General features: G+C 41.6%; 1 protein-coding gene across 3 annotated transcripts in view; it reads right to left on the bottom strand.

Annotated features, from left to right (window-relative positions):
• cpne5a (copine Va) overlaps positions 1-15,549 on the bottom strand; it is an 84,637-nt gene that overhangs the window by 56,503 nt on the left and 12,585 nt on the right. For 2 of the 3 annotated variants that reach the window (XM_051949038.1, XM_022203549.2), the window contains 6 exons: positions 12,800-12,840; positions 11,906-11,952; positions 4,579-4,682; positions 3,579-3,618; positions 2,613-2,627; positions 2,377-2,453 (listed from right to left, as the gene is read on the bottom strand). In XM_051949038.1, coding sequence (XP_051804998.1) covers positions 2,377-2,453; positions 2,613-2,627; positions 3,579-3,618; positions 4,579-4,682; positions 11,906-11,952; positions 12,800-12,840 — 324 coding nt within the window. The remainder of the gene's footprint in view (positions 1-2,376; positions 2,454-2,612; positions 2,628-3,578; positions 3,619-4,578; positions 4,683-11,905; positions 11,953-12,799; positions 12,841-15,549) is intronic. The other variant, XM_022203550.2, reaches the window with a different exon arrangement.

Below are 15,549 nucleotides of genomic sequence, written 5' to 3'. Positions count from 1 at the left end.
ACTTTAGTAAATGGATCACCAGCTTAGATGGAGCTCAGGATTCAACCTGAGGGCCACCGCTATTTAACAAATAATAGAACTGCAGCTTATAAACTGTGACTCTGTGTGACGGTTCACCTGCTTGAAGTGAAGAAAAAATACGATTAGGCGTTATCCATTAGATCCCGACTGAGCCAGGCTTCATGTTAATAAGATTGCTATTAGAGTGGTTTTGAGTTCTTTTGTTCAGACATCGAATAATTAGGCAGATGTTGATTACCTTGCTTGCTTGACAGAAAGAAGATTGCTATTAGTTTAGGTTAAGTCTTTTGTTTATTATTAGCTTCTTGAACCTCAATGTACTGTTCAATCTTGCGTGTTTGGCAAATACCACGTGTGTGCCGTTTCTCACTGTGGTGGGTTCTTCTGAGAGAAGCCCAGAGGAATGTTAATGTAAAAGTGACCTGCATCTGAATATCAGAAGGACATCAATTTAACAGATAGCTGAAGCAGGGATGTTAAGTATCTCACGTATATCTCAAGGGATTCAGCGAGACAACTGGCAGAAGCAGCTCCTCGTCTCCAGAGCCAGTGCTCTCTTGCTTTCCATGTTTTGTGCATCTGTCAGTAAAGGCTAAAATGCCAATATTGTCTTCTTACATCCTCCTACTGGCCTGCGAAAATCTTGCTTCATCATATATTGCATAACTGTATTGTGAAGAAAAAAAGGCAGAAGGAATGTTCCACTTTGATGGTGCTTGAAACTGTTAAGATGCAGCCATGTTGAGACTCACTATAGTTTTAGGGACAAAAGTTTGATACCAATAAAGTAAACAATACACAATTAAGGTTTAAAAATTGGGTTTGGGGCTAAAGTACGGCTTAGAAGTGGGTTAAGTTTTGGGTGAGGGTTGGGGAGGCGAGCAACAGTTATATAATGTTAAGGTAAGACAAGGATAAGTCAGTATAATGTCCTCACAAGTATCTGGGTGCTGGATGGAGGGATGAAAGGCACGGAGAGGAAGTGAAGGAGAGGTTTTGGGGAACAAAAAAGATATTGAACACGCAATGATGAAAAACGGGTCAAGATAGGAGGGAAAAAAATAATCTGGTGGATGGTGAGTGAAGAAGAATAAATGAAAGATGAAGTGTGGAAAATAGGGAAAGGGGTGCTGATGTGCTTCTTAAGCAGGTCATTGGATGCAGTGTGCCTTGGGAGGGCTCGTTTAAGCATGACTAACAGATTTCCTCAGTCCCTGCAGGAGCCATTCCTCAAAGCTCCGGTCCAGAGAGGCACTGTCACTTCAGGATGCATGACAGGGAAATGGAGCACATATCCATTAAGCAACTTCTTTGCTATCGTCTATCACAGGAGGGGAGGAAAACTCCATTACCCATGGTGCTGTTTAGTTGTTCAGAAAGTGCAGGCCTGAATAAAGCTGTAGCCTTAACTGAGTGTCTTCAGGAACAAAACATCATGAGAAAGCTGCACTTTTCTAACCACAAAAAGCTTCCAAAAAGACTAATTTCTTTTGTGGAACGACAACCAGATCATCATCATCATCAGCCTCTCAGCGGTGATCAAGGTGCCCTGCTCAAGCTGTGGAATCAATACTTTTCTGCATCATGTCTGCCCAGGGCTCCTGATCTGTCTGTTTCTGATGTGGGGTGTGAAGTCTGCTTTCCAGCACACTGGCGAACACTGCCTCTTGATCCTCCTCATCCTCTTATTCAGCACTGAAGGGCACTGAGCTCTGTAATCCACCGCCACCCGTCCCTGGCAGAGTTCATGGTCGACACCAAAAAGCCCTGCTGTTCTCACAAACCCACCCTCCCACTGCATTGCCTTTCACAGTCCTTTCGCACACAAACACACAAGCCTCATATTTTGTCCTCCTCCTCACTCTTAAAAAGAAACTCAAAGAGCCATGCACAGGTCTGTAGGCGCCAGCGACTTCAGGGTTTCATATCTCCCAATTTGCAGAGTTAGTGCCATGTGTCTCACGCTGACTTCAATCCACTCTTCGTGCTAGATCACCCCCCTAATGACAGTAATTGTATTGAGGAAGCCCCCGGTCATGTTCAATTACCCATTCCCATCCCGGCACACGGGTCTAATCTTGCACTGTAATCTACGATACAGATGGCTCTAGAAGGGAGGCGTATTCATCACCGCCTCATCTTTGCTCGAACTGCGTGAAATCCAGCAGGAGAACCGCATCTGACTACACTGAGAGGTGGCACTGAGTTTTCATGACCTGATAACATCTGAAAACTTGTGTTTGCAAACTTACAACTGCTCTATTTGTTTGCTTGATGAGATAACGGATGTAAACACCTCATCCCAGCACTGGGAGGCTCTTATTCTGTTAAAGAGATGGTAAACTGTACACTCACCCCAGTGGTTTCTCCAAGCGGCTGGCAGGTGAACCAACAATCTCTCCCAGCGTACAGTAGACCTGTCCCAGGAAGTCCTGCCGTGGGGAGGAGGGCATAAAGTGGGATGGAGAGAGACGTAGGACGGGGATAGTCAAGCGGGTCACGGGGGGTAACAAGGAGAGTCGGTGAGGTGTTAAGTACGATTGTAAGCAATTGTACGGTTATAAATTAGGACGTCTGAGGCAGACACGTACGTTAAAGTCGGTTGGCTTCCGGGGTGGAGGAGGAGGAGAAGGAGGAGGAGGAAGAGAGAGAGACCAGGCAGCAGCAGTGACACAACAGAGCATATCATGGAACAGAAGACACACGACTCAAAAACCAGACTGTCGTCAAACCAAATGCAAGAATGAAGAGCAAACATGGCTTTGTGAAAGAGCAGAGACAGGCAGAATGAGAAGCTAACAAGAGAGAGAAGAAGAAGAAGAAGAAGAAAAGGACACTGAAAAAGCGCCAGAGGAGCAAAGCGACGACGGCTGGGGGAACAGTTTGTTTCCAGTAAAATGGAACACAATGCAAACACACAACAATAAAAGCATCACGTGATCCAGACGTATTTGATGATGAGGTGTTTGGCAGTATGCAAACCAAGTGCTGCAAATATATCGTTTGGTGTCTCTGCTATATGAGTTTATTTATCAAAGCTTTCAGCATAAAAGATGGCACTAACATACATTCACCCTAATGAGCTGTTCCCCTGAATGTATGCTCTACAATAAAGCACTGCTGCTTCCAGACAAAGCTGTATTATTTTTTAAATGCAACTACGGGCTATCTTGTAAATCACAATCTAGCAGTGCACAGAGCACCAGACAGCAAACAGGGAAATGTGTTGAATAGCTTTGATAATGATGTGCGATGCTTCATTTCTCAGTTTTAAAAAAAAAGGTAATGAGGGTACGCCAGATGCAAATGAAGCTTTGATTATTATCGCTCTGGAGGAATATTAGAACTCATTTCAGAGGAAGATGGAAGGTAAATAAAAATAAGCAACCTTTTGCTAGATGAAGCACAATTCACTCATTATTTCCAAATATATTTGAGCGTTTAGATGCCTCAAACTTTGGTTTGCATAGAACCTAAACAAACGTGCACTGATAAATCAGTGGCGGAAAACAAAAGTCGAGTTCCCGATGCACAAAAAAAAAAAGTTCTTCACTTACATGCTTCCCCAGATCTGGACTTTTAGAATCAATATCATACCTGAAATTGCAAAGATGACCACAAATCAAAGGGGCGACACAACAGAAGAGCTTACAAATTACAGCATGGACATTTTCTGCCTGCCAATCACACACCTGGGGAGACGGTCGGGGGAAAACACGTCAGCAGCAACGTGGCAGTTAATTAAGGGACTCATTCTATAGTTTATGAATGTAATTTCCATGCAGCGCCAGGGGAAACATACTGAAACCAACGCGGAGAAAGTTGTGAGCATCTGCCAGTCAAACTTAATGTAAAAGTAATTAAACCGGAGTATGCCCCGGCTCCCACCTCTGTGATAAAAGAGAGATGTAAATGAGTAGCCCTAATTGTGAAGGGGAAGCACTCGCTGCTTTCCTGTTGCAGTGTTGCACCATGATAGCACAGTACACGAATTCAGGAAATCCTCAGAGACCTCAGTCCTGGATACATCCCAGAAGTCTATGAGACTTCATGCTTGAAGGCTGTGGATTTTTGGAAGCATATGTCCTCTGTTTAAGAACATAATCCTGAGTCTGTTGCTGGGAAACCTTAACGATGAAGCTGCCCCTTCCTGACCCTTTCACTAGAGTGGCCTTTTCAAGAAGAGAAAGGCAGGACAGGGGTCTCTGGGAGTTTTATGAGACTTGGTTTCGTACGTTGCTTTGCTTAGCAGCAGGGAGATTAAGGATAAAACTTTATATGAAATATTTATCACCTTTATACCAATCTCCCCTCAACGAATGACTACTGAGAGACCGCACCAATGAATAATTCCTCAGGAGAGAGCCGAGCTGAGGAAGAGGGGGAAAAAAAACGGGAGCGACTCGGGGAGAGAAAATGAGAGACAGGAATAAGGGAGAGGGATGAAGAGATAGATGAGGAGGAAGATGTTGAGCATGTGGCAGAAGAGAGTGGCACACACCTCGGTTTGTGTCCTCTGAACAACAAAAAAAAGGATGTCAAATGGAATACACTTACACGTCAAAGCGTAGGTTCTGCTTCTCCTCAAAGAAGTAGTCCAGGATGTACTTCCTGACAAAGTCTGGGTTTAGTGTGTTGTCTATCACCTCTGTTCTCCCAAACTAGATCAGGAACAAGAGAGAAGAAAGGCAGAACAGAAAGATGTGAGGTTGCAGAGCTTAGAAATGACACCATGCAGTCATTTAGACTCCACTTCTACCTCTCTGTTATTTCGCCAGTCTATCGTCCCCCAGCAGTCGTGTGAACTCACAGCTTTGGATTAGATCAGATTTGATTAAAAGAAGCCAATGATCGCAGAGTGTCAGCTCTGCTTCTGCACCACTTGAGCCTGAGGAAAGCATTTTGTTGAGTCCAATTACACTTGTTTAATTAATACCGCATGCACGCCGCTGCCGCTCTCTGCACCACTTCAAAACCAGGAGTGGAAGATTTGGGAATGACGAGACGAAGGCAGAGAAAAGAAGTGACTTTTGTATTCACTAATTGGAACTAACACAAATCAGCAGAATCTCCTGTTCGTTAACACTTCTACGAAAATGTAACGCGGCAAGGGCACACACTATAAAACACTATTTCATCAGTGTTACAGAGCAAGACCTTCTGATAGTTGATGTGCTGACAAATAAATCAGGAGAAACAGCGTTGCATCCCCCCGACACACACACACACACACACACACACACACACACACACACACACACACACACACACACATTAATTGTCTCTAAAATGAATAATTCAAAGTCAGAGAACTGATGTTGAGCTGCATAAATAAAACATCAACAGTAAAAAAAAAAGTGTAACCGTAAACTGACACAGTGAATTAATAATAGCAGTGTTGGGGCTTAATGAGGAGATGAAACAGCAGGATTACAGGCTCACACTTTTTGTGATTACATCCGGGTAAAAACGGGGTAAAAACTCAAAGTGAGACCAAACAGGGGGAGCAGACGAGTAACGGAGTACTTTTACCGGATGGAGGCCGATGCTCACGCAAAGACGGCCGGGCTGGATTGTGTGTAACACGTGACAGTCTGAGAGTTTGAGTCTGCTGAAGTGTAGCCTGCCGTCAAGCTTTAAAGTGTGTCAGAGTCTATGAAAGTTTAAGCATTGTATGGCACCAGCTTCTCTCTTGCTTTTTCAGTCAGGAAGTGTGAGAGCTCCATTCCATCAGATGCAAAGGAGGTGAGGTCTCCACCAGGAAAGCAGGAGCAGGAATTGTCATGAGCTAGGATGTGGCGTGACATTCCATTACCAGCATCAGAACCTGTGTTACGCACGTTTTTGTGCATGTTTGCGATTTTTCCATGGAACTCAAAGTGAAGAAAACACCACATTCTGTGCCAGTCAAACCAACCGGCATGTCGAACATCATCTGTGGTGATTACAGGCAGTAATACTACCGACCACCACCCAGAGAAGTGTAGTAGATAAAACTTTTAAAAATACTCAGAGAAGAGACATTATTAAGGGCTTTCATTTACTGAAAAAAATCTGAATTAATCGCCTCTGCACAAAACAAATCTTGATATGCACATACATTTTCATATTATTGGCAGCCTCTCACTCTTTTCCAGCATCCTCACCCTTGGGCTCTCTCTGCCAGTTTGAATCCTCTATCCGTGACTTTTTGATAGTTTTGTTTCTCCAAATGAAGATGAAATATCTTCCACTGTTTGCGATGGAGCTCTGCTTAGCCCCTTTAGAAGGCTTGGGACCACATTCTGTTTATGGCTCAGAACAACAGTTTTCATGGAGGAAGAGGAACAGAGAACAAAGCCTGGAGCACACCAAGACCATGCTCATTATTCCCTCTGTGCTCGTCTGTCACTGTAGAGTTCTACTGTAATGTCCTGAAGTGTCCAATGGAAAACATTTGCTGCAAATCACCTGAACTGTAACATGATGGCATATGAGTGGCAAATGCATTATGCTCCTGGTCACAACAATACGATTACACACTGATCTTTGGCCACAACAACATATTCATCACTCTTCTTCCACCCTAATTATCAAAATAGATTCAATATGGCCTCTTTCTATTCACCCAAAATGGTAAATTGTCTGTACTTTTTCTACGCTTTTCTACCATAGTCATACCCAAAGGACTTTACTATGTTTCCTATCCACACACACACACACACCAAAGGCGACTTGAACTGCCATTCAAGGTGCTTTCCTGCCATCTGGAGCAACTTTAGGTTCAGTGTCTTGCCCAAGAACCCTTCAGCTTGTGGCAGGGCTGAAGATTAAACCGCCAACCTTGTGAAAAGAGGACCCCCCCCCCGTGCCACAGTTGCTGAAAATGAAAAACAAGTTAAAAATTGCCATTTTAACACAGTTTAAAAGATTCAGCGCTCATCGCAGATGGTGCTTGACATCTAACAGGACTTTCCAGGGAGCCTTACAAGCATTACAGCAGCACTGTGAGCTCTGTATCATTGCCCAAGGAGACTGCTTCACTGGCAGCCAGATTTTAATCAGGTATATTTTTTGATTTTAATAAGCACGATCTTGTAACTTTTTCATCATCCCTTGTAGCACATTCAAGTTGGTCCCAGGCCACCCTTAACAAAGGAGGAAGAATCTTCACCAAAGCTGCAAACAACCACCCAAGGAAATAACAGATCTCCCTCTCCACACATTATCTGCACTTTTGGCAAGTACATGGGCAACCTGTAAAGTCAAGGTTGCGAAGCACTATAATTAACTGTCAACAGAAAAAAAAAGGAACTCCACTAAAGGGATATCTGGGCAATAGCTGTGTGCATTTCTTCCCCTCCAATAACCGTAAGTAGAATAAATTGTGAGGCACAGTGTCGGAAAATTGATCTTGGTAAAAAGATTAGGAGTTTGATTAGAAAAGGAAAGGGCAGGCTTTGCTTGAATATAGGGAGGTTATATTGTGGCAGCTGCTTAGCTGAGTGAAAGTGGAGGAGAGAAGAGAATCTGTCATGCACCAGGAGTAATTACAGACAAGGGAGCTGGAAATTAAGACTTTAAAAATGGTGAGGTAACAGAATGATGGGCTGCAGCTACAGTTTTATATATTAACCACAGATGCTGACAACAATTAGTCATGCTGACACGGCTCACAAGAGGATTTGATGAAGACATCCTACTGAAATCAAAATGCAATGTATCCATAACATTTGTTTCTGGATTCTTGTGTCGATTAGGAATGCTAATGAGCAGCAGCTGAAGGGGGAGTTTGCCCCATAAAGGAGTAATTGGATTACAGATGGTTGGTGGCGAAGGGAAAGGTGCTGCAATCAGCCACATCTACTCCCGGGGGAACAAAAACACATTACTTGACAGGGGTGCAGGAGGGGCGCTTAGCTTTATCAATACCCCACAGCTTGACTCTGCTGCTTGCAAAGCCAGCCGTCATGTGCACCGAAAACAAAGGTCCATATCTCTGCATGGGCTGCACCCACAGTTCGTAAGCTCGAGGTGTGGTACTGTAACAGGAGGTGACAGCTGTAGGAGGCTCTTGTCGCCGGAATGCTGCACTTGATGCGTCTACATTTGCATGCTAACCAGTAAAACTACCTTCTGGCTCATGAGAAGAACATCATTGTACTGAGGCTTGCTTTCTTGTGAGCCAAAGACATGAGAGAATAATTATCATCCACCAGGTTTGAGCGTTGAGAGAGATTTCCTGAAAAAGTTGAGGGTAACTGAAGTTCTTTTAAAATCTTACGTTAAACTATATTTAAATTTGGAGTACACTGAGGTATGATGGCCTTATTTACAATGTAGCAAAAGCGAAAATAGGTGCAACAATAAAATATTAAAAGGCAAATTTAGTGAAATAAAAACACATTGATTGGTGCATTTGAGCTTGAAAAGCAAATAAATCGACAAAAACAAGAGCAGCTGGAAGTTAAATAGGATGAAATTAAAAACCTGAGTTGCCCAAAGGAAAACAATGAATCCAAATTCAAATTGTTTTGCGAGTTATCCCATGTTGCAGATGCACAGTGGAAAAAAAAAACAGATGATGAAAATTAATCTTGAGTACATGGAGTCACCAAAGGACATGATCATCAGTGGAGACTCCAAGAAGTTAGGAAACAGCACATAGTTACCTTAAATAACTACTTGTTGTTTGATAGCATATTAACCCTTTCTTTAACATTTGGTTTAGATTTGTCCTTTAGTTAAGTTAGTTATTGTTGGGCTTTTTGGACATTATGTCAGTGATAGTCCTCACAAGGAGGTCAGATACCCGTGTGTTTGCTGTGTGTTGCTTTGCCGTGTAAAGGTGAGATTTATTGCTCTCATCAGCAGTAGCCGACAAAGTATTTGGACTCTTAAGCCACACTTATGAGGATTTATTGTCTGTTTGAACTGCATGTTTGATGTTCAGGCACCATCAGAAACCCAACACCTTTTTGTAGTGGGATATAGAGGGTCTCTGTTGCTCTTTGTGACAACCCAGGCGAATTAGTGACACTAGAAAACAGCCAGCTGGTTGCTCTTGAACCAAAGCTGATCTCGGTTTTATTCAATGACAGTAAATTAAACAACACAAATTATGCAACAGTAAGAACTGTGCGCAGAGGATGCTACTCAAAAAACAAGAAATTATTTTTCAAAAAAGCAGCTGTTTTTCTCAGAACCATCCAAACTAATCTATGTTAATGAAACCAAAGCTCTGAAATTGAATTCCTGATCCAGCCTACACTCACTAACCAAAGCAGTTAAGTACATGTACAAATGGGAGAAGCACTCTTATCTCATGTCTAGTGGGATTGTTTTAAAGCAAACAAAAGTCCTTAAACCCTAGTCAAGCCTCTGCCAGACGACAAGTGTCTAAACGGTACAAAACAGTTCACCAAACCGCCACACAAAGAGATACACAGGTGAGCTGTGAGCTACGCTCACAATAACCAATTGACAGCTTTCAAACACAGGTAGACTAGATTGGAGTGGTTTGATTGGAGGCCAATAGTTGGGTGAAAGTTCAATTAGACGAGGAGCTGTAGGAGGAAAAGGCACCAATCACCAGCAGGGACTTGAACACAGAAATTTGCATGCAAATGTTGAAAAGGTTAATCCAACAAAAGCTAGAAGCAACCATAACACTCATTATCTTGCTTTACTTATTACCTCAGTATCATTGCCAGAAGTGCTGTTTACTGTTCTATTCTAGTATTATTTTACTGACTTAATTATTTCTAGGAATGTATCATGGTTGTGTTTGCACTTGTAACATTTACTATGTTTTGTCTGAAAAATATCTGGCTCAATAATTGCCTTTGGGACTGATTAAGTTCTATCTTATCTTATCTTATCTTATCTTATCTTATCTTATAAATGAGATAATCAGGCTTCTCACATCTCTCTCACTTTTTCTCTTTGTACCGCTTTTTTTAGACTCTTTTTGAAAAATGAGTCTTTAATGGATAACCGCAGCAGAGATGGACGTAAAATGTTCAATAAGAGAGAGCAAGGAACGTCATGCAGTAAATGTCCGTCCAAGAATGTCGACATTTGTGTCATGCAACAGAAGCCTCGACCACTCAGATATCAGGTCGCCCCTCTTCTGTGTCTCTTTCTCTAAATGCAACACTATTATTATCTCCTCAGACAGATGGTCTGAAAATTTCCTCAGCATTAACACATCCCCGCCCTTTATGGTAGTCGGCTTTTCACACCACCACATACTTTGTTTCAGCAGACCATTAGTAGGCTCTTAAAAAGTTATGATTTTCACAGTTTTACAAGTACAAGCAAAATGTTTTAGTATTTAATTAACGTGCCGTCCTCTAACTGCCTGTCAATATCTGGATGTGGAATCATTTTCTGTTACAGATGTGGTGATGTTTCAGAAGCTTTCAGACCATCCACACTAGAGCTTCTGCTTTTTCTTCTTCATTTGTAGGTGGGGTTTAGGTCAGGGCTCTGGAAGGCCACTCAGTTGAAAATATCCTTTCAACAGGCGGCTGATATGCTTTGGATCATTATCTTAGCTTATGAATGGTTTCTGCCGTATCTCTCTCCCTCTGAAGCCAAACTCCTTTTTCTGTGGGTCTGTGAATGGAGTCGAATCTGATAATTGTCGTTATTCTCCCATATGATCCCGGCTCCTGTTTCTCGCCTCTTTTTCTTGGTTTTCCTGACATTATGCAGTCCAATCCACCGCTCATCCCGCTGGGTCAGGTTGTGTTCATTCTGCTCTCAGTCTCCAGTCAGTGTTTTACCTTTTTCTCGTAAGGAATTTCTTGATGAACACAGTGGCATTCTTTGGGCAAACAAATGATGTTTGACCTTTTCTCTGAGCTCGCCTCACATGCCTTTGACATTTTTGCAGATTCTTTTTAACTAACTAGACCCAAGGTGATTTATAGTGGATGCATGAAGGCAGTTGCCCTTCAGTTCACACAAGAGACACCAGGAGAGTAACGACAGGCGCAGCTCATCACATTAACGATGGACATGTTTCATTAGGTCTGACAGCCAGGGCTTCTCCAAATTTTTGTTGCCATCATCAAGCAGCAACCTGAATCATTCATTTTAGTGGGAAATATTTCTTTGAAATTACACTGAATACCAGTTTATCTAACATTTAAGGTAATTTGCTAATAGTTTGACTGTCCAAATGCTTCTTGGTGCCACTATATACGGAAATCCATGTTATCAGCCTGCACAACTCTAACCTATGAAATAAACCTTCCTGCTTTTTAATACCCACCAAAAATTTGATTAAAGCTGCAACCTTCACTTTGTATTGAGAGATCCAGTGTTGTGTTGCACTGCAAAAGTCTATGTGGACTCAATAAGCACAGCATTATTTAATTAAAAATGATTTGAGTGTGAAAGCTGAAGCAAATATTTTGAAGTCTCAGAGTATTGTGATGTTCACAAAGGACATTAGGAAGCCGTAGACCCACAAAATAAGAACTGAGACGTAATCTAAGTTGCCATTTCTCTGTATCTCTTTACACTGAGATTAGAGTAATACAATAATCCCAGATGGACCTTCTATCTTGCTGCAACCTGTGCCTGCTTTATCTCCCTCTACGGTCTAATTAAGGCCAGTGGCCAACAGCCAGAGGGGACTCTGACGCAGGGGCAAATCTTTATCGATACGTGTAGCTGCCACCTTAATCAGTCAATCAGTCTCAGCTAACGCAGTGCTGACCTGCACACTGGTGTTCACAGGGTCAATCAATTGCAAATGATTGGCACTCCCAGCATTTACCTTGAGAGAGGGAGAGCTTGGCGGCGAGGGAGGGCTGTAAACAGAGCGGGCTGTCATGGAGGAGAGACAGTCTGATTGAGTTGTGTTGACAGAACAGCGGTTGTGATCTCTTACCTCTCTCCATTGTTTGGACTCCACGCCCTGGGTGTATAAAACCACCACTGAGAAGACAGCAAGGGGGATGGAGGTAAAGAGAGAAACAGAAAGGGAAAGCAAATAAAAAACGCTGTCACTAAACAGTCTCAATCAAGCATCCCGCTTCTTTCAGTTGTGTTTGTTTTTATTCTGTCTATGGTGACATTCATCATTAATTATCCTGGCACACACTGACAGCACAATGAACTGCCAAGTTTGATGCTTCTGGCTTTGATGTCTACATGCAAAGAACAAAGATATATTAAAAAAAGGACTTACTAGAACTCCTGGGACACAATTTAAGCCATGCAATCAAAACACAATTTCTTAACAGAGGGATTCTCCTGATGCCGATTTGATTTTGCGACTTCAAATGAAGCTGAGGCGGACGAACGTGGCGTGACCTGTCATATACTCCGAGGTTCATCTTCAGACTAATACAAAACAGGCTGACTGTGATATTTTCCCAGTAGCTTACTGGCGCAGAGGACTTGAACCTCCTCCCTATTATTGCTAAATGTCTCCCCTCCTTTCTCTACCCTGCAGAGAATATCAAAGAAAATGCCCTCATGGCATTTCCCCATGTGTCTCACCAAAAGATAGCCATTTGTATTCAAAGGCTGCGTGGCGTTTAGACCCTGCATGCATTAAGGTGCTTTAGCTCTCAGCAAGGAAAGGTTGTCACATTACTGTGCAAATGCTATGCAGTTATTGAAGGAACACTTTGAAATAGCAGAGTAAACTGAATCAAAGTTAAGCTCAGCAAAAATAAAAAGTAAACCTTTGTTAAAGGAGAGGAGGTGTCACTGAACTGTATTCTGAAGAGAAAAACCAGAAAAAACTTAGCTGCAATTATTAGAGCTGAGAACTTACGAGGGTCAGATTTGGAGAAAGTGTCTCGGTCCAACAGATCTCTGCAAAAGAAGAAAACAGTCACAAATCAGAATCTCATTTGAGTGCAGCATGCGTTAATGTTACTTCAATAAGTGTCAGTGTGCTTGTCGTGGAGATGCGTCTTGTTTTGCTCGCATGTGTAAATGCTCCCTGTCACGAGCAGTTTAATGACCAAATCCCCCCGACAGAAAGCTACAAGATAATTATGTGGTAATTTAAAACCACTAAATCTAACTTCACATTAACTACACTGCCCTTGAGATTTCGTTTTGCAAGTGAGCAGAGCAATAAGCACATTAAAGCTCAGTGAAAGGACACAGAGGTGCCACTGAAAACATGGGTACTACTTTCAAAAGGTGTTTGCCACTACAGGGCATTTGGAGAGTTCATACCTCTGCTAAGGGTGCACAATCCTTATTTCTTCACTGTGAATGCAGCATTTAATTATAAAAACACCAGAAAGATGGATTTCTTTCATTCGTGTCAGTGTAGAATGTGTGACTCTAAAGCCTTCCTGAAAAAACTAAACAATCCAGATGTCCAAATCAAACAAAAAGACGAGCGAACAGGACTGAAAACACTGACTAACCTCTTTTGCGTGGCTCAGTAATCAACAGAAACAGATGGACAGTTCGGAAGTGACAAACAGAGTGCTGCGACCAACTGTGATTTAATTACTTAAGATCTCGTTCGCAAGCTTTTTATATGGTGCTTTGACTGAGGGATGGACAACATTTCAACAAACTGCAGGAAAAGTGCCAGACTGAGCAGCAATGCATTTTCCTATTACTGAGGAAGCATTGCTAATACAATCCAATGAATAAAATACAATGCAATGAGTTGATACACTCAGAAATTACAACTCTTATTACTGTAATTTGATCCAATAGACCCCGATACAAATGTCAAAGAGCCGTATCAATGCATTATTTCTGTGCTTATCGAGTGGAGAGTCACTCAGCTCAACCAGAGAGAAACTGAAATGAAGCTGCAACTGAATCCACTTCGTTTAATACGTCCAAGAAAGTGTGACAGTTAACAAGTAATCAGCTCAGCATTGCAGCCGAGTCAGTGTGAGGAGTGCGGTTCTTTGTTGGCCTCAGTAAAAAAAGCACAGGCATTCACAGTAACGCGGTATCAATATATTGAAGAGGTCCATCGCTCTGCATCCATGGGCTAAATCTGATTTAAAATCCATAAACGCCACCAGAGCTCAAAGAATGCCTTGTGTGTTCATGATGTTAGATTCCCTCTGATGGTGTATTTGCACATCTCTGTGTCCATGCAGGTTAGAATCAGTCACTGCATTCAGTCTAAAAGAATAAAGCATTTCTACTGTATGCCAGATAAAAAGCTCTCTAACACTGAGCATCATCCAACATCTGGGTCAATATATAACTGAGGGACTTTTGAAGTCTATGGGATATATCTTGCATATATATTTTTATTAAAACTTAAAAAATGGTTTTTATGTTCTTTATGATCATGTTTTTACAAATTCCATAATTATTTATTATGGAAACAGTCACTTCTTAATAAAAAATGACTGGATAGCACTAAAATGTCAACAAAATAACCAGCCGATTTTAACAACAACCCCCTTCTAATTAGCTACATTTTACATGGAAAACAACAAATTGTGTCTGTGTCCCAGAAATCACTTTCCATTAAGTTACCCAAAACAAAAACACTTCTCAAGGAAGTGTGTTAATTCCAGATCACATGACCTGCTCCACGTTTTGTGTCTCAATTTTGTCATTTTCTGTCTCGTTCTTGTCGTTTTGTGTCTCATTTTTGTCGTTTTCTGTCTCGTTTTTGTCGTTTTCTGTCTCGTTCTTGTCGTTTTGTGTCTCATTTTTGTCGTTTTCTGTCTCGTTCTTGTTGTTTTGTGTACTGTTTTGTCGTTTTCTGTCTCGTTCTTGTTGTTTTGTGTCTCATTTTTGTCGCTTTCTGTCTCGTTCTTGTCATTTTGTGTCTCATTTTTGTCGTTTTCTGTCTCGTTCTTGTTGTTTTGTGTCTCATTTTTGTCGTTTTCTGTCTCGTTCTTGTTGTTTTGTGTACTGTTTTGTCGTTTCATTTCTCTTTTTTGTCACTTTGTGTCTCAGTTTTGTTGTTTAGTGTCTCATTTTTTTGCATTTGTGTCTCGGTTTTTAATAAAAAAAAATTACTGGATATCACTAAAATGTCAACTAAATAACCAGCCGAATTTAATAACAACCTGAAAAGGTCAAAAATGTCAACTATGATACCTGTCAACTATGTTACAAAAAGTCCCACAATTATATATTGACCCATCTTTTTTTTGAGCAGCCAGACGCTCTGATTGGTTTATTGGCTCATTGAAGATAACAGTCACAATCAGCATTCATATTGCTATCTTTATTTTTAGTGCTTTTTTTTAGGGAACATCCTTCTCACATCTCTTTCATATTTCGTACCGCCGCCTGTGCAATATCTAATAAAGAAGACATTAACTTTAAAACACGAGGTCGGGTCATCAGCAATCATTTCACTCAACATTTCTGATGAAAAACGTTTTCCCGATGATTTTCCACCACCTCATTAGCATACGAGTTTAATGCAGAAGCCCATAAATATGTCTTGTTTCTGGTCCCTGATTGTGAGCGGCGCCAATAAATAACTCGGTTCAGAATAATCCACATCTCTTTGGGAGGACAGCAGGATTTCAATGAATATAGATGAGAGTTCAGGACTGAATCCAAGCAACA

Source organism: Acanthochromis polyacanthus, chromosome 6, assembly GCF_021347895.1.
Source record: "Acanthochromis polyacanthus isolate Apoly-LR-REF ecotype Palm Island chromosome 6, KAUST_Apoly_ChrSc, whole genome shotgun sequence".
NCBI classification, from domain to species: domain Eukaryota; kingdom Metazoa; phylum Chordata; class Actinopteri; family Pomacentridae; genus Acanthochromis; species Acanthochromis polyacanthus.
This window is presented reverse-complemented; position numbering and strand designations above follow the sequence as displayed.